Source organism: Otolemur garnettii, unplaced genomic scaffold (genome assembly GCF_000181295.1).
Source record: "Otolemur garnettii isolate 467f Iridium unplaced genomic scaffold, OtoGar3 scaffold00233, whole genome shotgun sequence".
In the NCBI taxonomy this organism is placed as follows: domain Eukaryota; kingdom Metazoa; phylum Chordata; class Mammalia; order Primates; family Galagidae; genus Otolemur; species Otolemur garnettii.
In genome coordinates, this window is record NW_003852628.1 from 937,774 (window position 1) to 945,095 (window position 7,322).

The window sequence follows — 7,322 nt, forward strand, 5'->3', positions numbered from 1 at the left end:
CACTCTACCCAGGGGGATAGCTTGAGACTCCGTCTCAAAAAAAAAAAAAAAAGATAGTGCAGTGTGGGTAAGGGTGATAGAGGTTGGTAGGGTACTGTGCTTGATAGGGTGGTAAGGGAAGTTTGCTCTGAGGAATGGCCATCTGAGAGGAGCCCTGAGTGACGACACATAGCGAGCCTGTGTATACTCAGTGGCCTGCAGTCTGGGCAGAAGGAACAGCACTGCCCTGAGGAGGTGCCTGGATAAGGAAGATCCAGGAGACCAGCATGACTGAAGCAGCACAAAAGGGGAAGGATGAACTCCGCTCAGGCTGGGTTACTGATGGGGTGAGGTGGGTTAGGGACCAATTTCACCTAGGGCCTCAGGAAAGGCTCCCAGGGCAGGGAGGGATGGGCTAGTTCTGAGAAGATGAAGCCTACCCCACCTCAAGCACCCTATCATGAGGACACCAGTTGACCCTTCCTCATTCAATCCCAAGGCTGGCTTTTTCCATCCTAGCTCTGAGACTGCTGACTCAGGCCTACCTCCCAGGACCCCATACAAATGGATTCCCCTTTTCTCCCCACAGCCGCCTCCAGAATGATCACCAACAGCCTGAATCGTGACTCCCCACCTGGTACCCCCCCCAGGCGGCCAGACACCAGCACATCCAAGATCTCAGTCACTGTGTCCAATAAGATGGCAGCAAAGAGTGCCAAGGTTGCAGGTGAGGGGACTCGGACAGGTGGTAGGAGGAGCTGGAGGGAATATGGGTTGGCAGAAGGTATTTGGGGGTCATGCTCCCAATGTTGTAAGGTGCTTTGTAGGCCACAGGGTATGCAGAGCATTTGGACTTGAATCACTTCTGTGAACTTGGTCAAGTTACTGCATCTCTGTGGGCCCCACTTTCTACATCCATGTAGTGGGGGGTGGTGATGCCCTGCCTGAGAGGATGGTGAGAAGCACTTGAGGTGACGTGTTGGAACACATGTGCATTGCAGTTCTCACTCGGTGGTGCAGTCTTTTTTAACAGGTGTTCACTGAGCCCCTCACTGGTGCCCGGCCCTGTGCTCGATGCCTGGGGTCAAAGGTAAAGAACCTACTGCCTCTTCCTAGCAGCCAAAGGATCCCATAAAACCTTCAGTCTGGTCCTATAATAGCCTTGTCTGTAACTCTCAGGGCTTCCCATTATTCCTATAAGAAAGCCCCATCTTCCCCACATAGTCTTATAGGGCCTGTGTAATGTGGATTCATCTCTTGCACCTCCTTCTTGCTTGTTGGCTCAGCTCTCCTCTAGCCTCCTTCACCCCATGGGGCCTTTGCCTCTCATGTTCCCTTTGCCTGGAGCACTCTTCCTTCTCAGACTTACCCTCTTCCAGTCTCAGCTTGAAAGCTGAGAATAGGACTCCAACCTTTGTACTTCCAAGCCCTCCTCTGTCCACCATACTCTCCTGCCTTTGTTGGACCCACAAGAGCAATCTTATGGTGTCTTGAGGCACATGTGGAAACTGAGGCCCAGGGCATAGTGTTTCTGATGCCCACTCCCATCATGCCCTGTCCACCTCCATCAAGGGGTCTCCCCTTTGTCTCATGTGTTCTGAAGTGCCTCATCCCTCTGATCTTTGATACTGAAAAGATGGTGACTCTTTTACCCTTCAACACATTTAGGGGTTCTTTTTTTTTTTTAATTGAGGTAAAATTTACTTGAACACAATACAACGACTTGTAAGTATAGAGCTTGATTGCTTGTTAAAAGTGAGCATAGTCATGAAGCACTACCTAGTTGGAGCGCTAGAATCTTTCCACCACCCAGCACGTTCCCAGTCTGAGGGAATTTGGTGCTAGATGAGGGTGTAAACCGGCTAGGGACAGGGACAGAGCCAAAGAGAGTCTGGGAGGCCTGCCACAGCCTGGGGATTCTTGAGTGCCTTCTGCAACCTCATGTTGCCCAGACCTCTGAGTTTCTCAGTGGTTCAGTCAGTGGTGGTGTGGATGGTTGGGAAGAGAGGGGATTTGCAGACATGCAAATGCATTAAAGGGCACCTGGGTGTCCTTTGCCTGGTGTCCATCCCCCACTCCTGGAGAACATTCCATCTGAAAGGGTGCTGATCCCCTGCCTTCCTTTCCTAGCAGCCCTAGCCCGCCGAGAGGAGGAGAGCCTGGTTGTTCCCACCAAGCGGCGCAGGGTCACTGCTGAGATGGAGGGGAAATACATCATCAACATGCCCAAAGGCACCACCCCCCGGACTCGCAAGATCCTGGAGCAGCAGCAGGCAGCAAAAGGTACTGGACCATCAGAGGAGAAGCAGGCTTTGGTGTGGAAACTATTTCTCTTTACTGCATCACAGAGAGTTGATCCTGTCCTTCAGGTGGTGGCTGAGAAGCAAGCTCTAACAGGGAATTCAGGGGGCCTTGGGCCAGGGGGATAATAATAGTGGCCACAAAAGAGGGGCCTCTAATATCACCTCTAACCATGCAGTTAGAGGGTGGGCTCCTCAGGACCTCTCCCTGAGGGGCAAGGGCAAGATTCAGTGATGGCCTGCCTGTGAAGTGAATGACCATGTCTGGCAAAGGGCAAGTGCCTCAAAGTGGACACCATTGTTATGAACCAGAGGAGACTAGTTGAGATTCAGTCCAAAGGTAGGGCTTGTAACAGGTAGTACAGAGATGGATTCCTTATGATAGGATTGTTCTAGAGTATTGTACAGATACTTGTTGACTCATGATGAGGTTATGCTTCAATAAACCCATCTTAAGTTGAAAATGTTGTAAGTCAAAAATGCATTTAATACACCTAACATACTGAACATCATAGCCTACCTTAAATGTTCTCAGAGTACTTACATTGGCCACAGTCATTGGTAACACAGTGCACAGTACAGTATCAGTGTTTGTCTTGTGATCCTGGGGTTGACTTGGAGCTGCTGTCTAGCATCATGAGAGGGTACTGTAGTGTGTGTCAGTAGCCTGAGAAAAGATCAAAATTCAGAATTCAGAGTACTTTTCTACTGAATGCATACTGCTTTAACACCATACTGATGTCAAAAATCTTCACACACAAGACGTGGACCATCTGTGTGCATTCTCTTGTTGTTGTTGTCCTTGTTGTTTAGCAGGCCAGCCTGAACCTGCCAACCTCAGTATATGTGGCTAGCACCCTACTCACTGAGCTATAGGCACCAAGCCTGTGTGCATTCTTATGGGAAAACTTCCAGGTGATGCAGAAACATATATAGTAAAAATCAATTTTTTCCTCTCCCTCCTCTGTCCCCCATCTATTAATAGCCTGGCCAGACTGGTGTCTATGTCTATGTATATATTATACATGTATAGATATTGTTTCCTTTTTGAAACACAAATAACATCATCCTAATAAGTATTGTTCTTTTTGAGAGACAGAGTTTCACTTTGTTGCCCTTGGTAGAGTGCTGTAGCATCACAGTTCATAGCAATCTCCAGCTCTTGGGCTTAGGTGATTCTCTTGCCTCAGCCTCCCAAGTAGCTGGGACTACAGGCACCTGTCACAACACCCAGCTATTTTTTTATTGCAGTTTGGCTAGGGTTGGGTTTGAAACTGTTACCCTTGGTATTTGGGGCTGGCGCCCTACTCACTGAGCCATAGCTGCCACCCATAAGTATTGTTCTACAGCTTTTTTTTTTTTTGACAAAGTCTCACGATGTCACCTTGGATAGCATGCCGTGGCATCACCATAGCTCACAGCAACCTCAAACTCTCCAGCTCAAGTGATCCTCTTGCCTCAGTTTTTCTCTTTTTAGTAGAGATAGGGTCTCGCTCTTGCTCAGGCTGGGCTTGAACTCCTCAGTTCAAGCAATCTACCTGCCTGGCCTTCCAGAGTGCTAGGATTATAGGTGCTAGGATTACACTGACCCTGGTCACTCTATGACTTTTTTATTGAGATCTTTTCACATTAGTGCATGTAGATCTTCTTCCTTCTATTTTTAATGGTAATTTTTGTTTCTGTAGTATGTATATATAATAATTTAGTAAACAATCTCCAATTGGTGGACATTTAGGTTATAATTTAGGGGAGGACTCATTACCATTCATCAGAGGCCTATGACACCAAGAAATGAAAGGGCCAAATAGGGATTAAGAACTCCTCCCATGCACACATTTCATGAACTTGTGCCTCAGCACAAGTGAGGTATGTGAGTATCAGTTCTAGTTGACTTTTCCCACATCTGACAACTAGCTCTCTGTGGGCAGGTTCTGGCCACATGAGCCAACAGTATATACACAAAACCTGACTCAGCACCATCTACCCTGCCGGTCCCAGAGCTGACTGGTGTTTGGGCTGGCCATGTTGTCCCTACCTGTGGTGACTGTACAGTACTTGGCCTGGGCCCACATGGGTCACTCAGCAGATGCCTGACAGCCTCACTTCCCTCCCAGGTCTCCACAGGACATCGGTGTTTGACCGCCTCGGCGCAGAGACCAAGGCAGACACGACAACGGGGCATAAAGTGAGTTGGGAATGGAGGAGCAACTCTAGACTCACAAATTCTTGTCTTCTCTGGGTGGTGTTCCTGGCAGTGCCCATCTCATCCCTCACATGCCCCAGCTCACCCACCTTTCCAATCTCAGTGCCCTTCTTTGTGCTGGCTGCTCGCTCTCTGTCTTCTGCCCTAACTTCTTTCCTAACTTCTAGCCCCAGGGATCCAGCAGACTCCTGGATGCCTCCCACCCACCATGTCCTAAACTGGCTTCAGCATCTTCTCCCAAAGCAAGTTGTCTCCTGGGCCCTCATGTCAGAGCTGCCCACCACTCACATTCCTGTCAGTCACTGAGTCTCATGACCCCATCTGTCTCCACCTCCCCTGGCACCTCCCCTTGTTTGGATAGGACAATAGCTCCTAACTGGTATTGCACAGCTGCTATTAACCCCCTCCAGTCCCCTGTCCCCACAGCAACAGCATGTGCTGCCCATGGGCAGGACCCGTTCCGCTCCCCTGCTTGAAGCCCTTCAGAGGCTCTTCGCTGCTCACAGTGATACTTGCTCCTCTTGCCATGGAGGCCTGGCTGTGTGGCCTTGGCCATGTCACTCAAGCCCTTCATACCTCAGCATCCTCATCTGTACAATACCCACCTCAGAGAGCAGTCATGAGGTTTAAGAGAGATGATATCTGTGCAGTGCTGGGGGGTCTGGCATGTGGTAAGCTTCCCAGCTGCATTCTTGTCTCTGCATCCTTCACCTGCCAGGACACAACCACTGTGGCTTTCTCTCCCTTTCTGGAATCTTACCATAAGTATGACGATAACATCCAGGATCATGTGGCATGCAAAGAACTTGGCACATAATGAGTGCTCAAGAAATAGGATTATTTTTCCTCCTTAGAGACTTAGAATATGCTCTTTTCTCTGTTCCTTTATTCTGGAGGGCCTGGCTTCACAATTGGGGTTTCAGAGAAAGTCCTCTGAACTCCAAGTGGAGATAAGCTGGCCTTGTCTCCTGCCCTCCAGCACTCTACTGTCCTTCACAGACTGCATCACTGTCATTCTTACAGAACTGTTTGTGTCATTTCTGATGCCAAGTCTGTCTACCCAACTGGACTCTGAGCCCCATGAGGGCAGGGGGCTCATCACTACAGTGTCCTCAGCACTTCCCAGCCTAGGGCCTGGTACAGAATTGGGACTCAGGAAATTTACTTTGGTCAAGTGCGTGTCATGTTAATCTTCCATTCGTGCCCCCCTTGCAAATGATCTTCCCTCTGCATGGCACAGCCTTTTTCTTCTTTGTAGACCCACTTCCATTCAACCTGCAGATCTCAGCTCAGATGTGCCCTCTCCCAGAAAGTCTTCCCCGAACATTCAGGCAAGGTTAGTTGCTTCTCTTGGACTTCCCCAGGCCCCTGGCAAGCCCCCTCATGACTCTCATCACTGTTTAGGGTGTCAGTGGCAGGTGTTCCTCTCAACTGTGAGTCCCAGGATGTCAGGTGCAGGAGGCAGCTCTCCATGAGTGTGTACTGAGTGACTAAAGGACTCCCTTGTCCTGTCTCTGACCTCTGCAGCCCACAGGAGTCTTCAGTCGCCTGGGGGCCACCCCAGAGATGGATGAGGATCTGGCTTGGGATAGTGACAACGACAGCAGCAGCTCTGTCTTGCAGTATGCTGGGGTCCTCAAGAAGCTAGGGCGGGGCCCAGCCAAGGCTAGTCCCCAGCCTGCACTGACTGTCAAAGCCAAGGCCACAAGCTCAGCAACAACGGCGGCTACCCCCACGCTGAGGCGCCTGGCGCTTTCCACACACTCTGGGCTTGAGAGGAAACCAGAGTCCCTGTCCAAAGTCAGCATCATCCAGAGACTGGGCAAGGCTGCCCTCGTGCCTGAGGCCCAGGACAGCCAGGTCACAAGCACCAAGAGTAAGTCCTCGGCCGAAGTCAAGGTCACCATTAAGAGGACTCTGGTGGGGCCCCGGGGGAGCAGCTCCAGCGAGGGCCTTGGTGCCCAGATGGACCACGCAGGCACTGTGAGCGTGTTCAAAAGACTCGGCCGCAGGACCTTCTAGCCCACGTGTGGGGCGGGTGCAGGTGGCAGAACCGCAGGTGTCTGCCCCAGCCCCCTCCAGGCCCCTGGCTCCGTCCCCTTCCCGCCAGCTCCTGGATGGCACTGCTGTCTCCCTCAGGTGTTCGAGCTGGGCCCGAGTATCCTAGGGACTCACCCCATGCTCCCTAGTCTGGGTTGGGTGTGGCCTGACCTTGCCCACTCTGCAACTTTCCTTCTTTCATGTCCTCTATTTTCTCCTCTCTCTGGCCTTGGCAAAACCCACATTTCTACCTCTCCCAAGTGCCAAGGGCGATTTTCTGTCCTATGTTTCCCCTTCTTCCCTCTCAGTAGTAGCATCTGCTGCCTCAAACCCCAGCTCCTCAGCCTCCCTGTCGCCTCATTGCCCACAGAGTGGGTGTCACCTTGGGGGACTCCCTTATCCCCCTACCCCACCTCACTCCTCTGTTCCTGCCCCTATTACTTTAATCTCTCTCTCTTTCCCTCTCTTCACTCTGTTCATTTCTCTTCTGTTTTCTGTCCCTGTGGCAAGGCCCGACTGTCCGCTGTGTCCTGCCTGACCCTCCTGCACCTCTGGCCTCCCAGCGACCCCCTCATCGACAGTGGCGTCGAACCTGTAAAGACTGTTAGCCACCCTCCACTCCCAGGCTGGAGGGATGGCCCCAGACCCTGGGCTGCTGCCAGGGCACCTCTGTTTAACTGCCTTGGACATCTTTTTCTCTGAAAGTCTGTGGCGGGTGGTGGGCAAATGGCCCTGGGAAGGGCAGCCAGTGCTGAGAGAGAAGACAACGGCTGTTTTAATATATTTTTGTGACTTTCAAA

At 51.2% G+C, this 7,322-nt stretch overlaps 1 protein-coding gene across 2 annotated transcripts in view; it reads left to right on the forward strand.

The window, feature by feature from the left end:
• The window catches only part of CUNH19orf47 (chromosome unknown C19orf47 homolog), a 32,386-nt gene extending 25,064 nt beyond the window's left edge, over nt 1-7,322 (forward strand). The window contains exons 6-9 of one of the 2 annotated variants that reach the window (XM_003802114.3): nt 569-706; nt 2,110-2,262; nt 4,394-4,464; nt 6,010-7,322. In XM_003802114.3, the coding sequence (XP_003802162.1) occupies nt 569-706; nt 2,110-2,262; nt 4,394-4,464; nt 6,010-6,504 (857 nt within the window). In that variant the 3' untranslated portion in view covers nt 6,505-7,322. The remainder of the gene's footprint in view (nt 1-568; nt 707-2,109; nt 2,263-4,393; nt 4,465-6,009) is intronic. The other variant, XM_023508261.1, reaches the window with a different exon arrangement.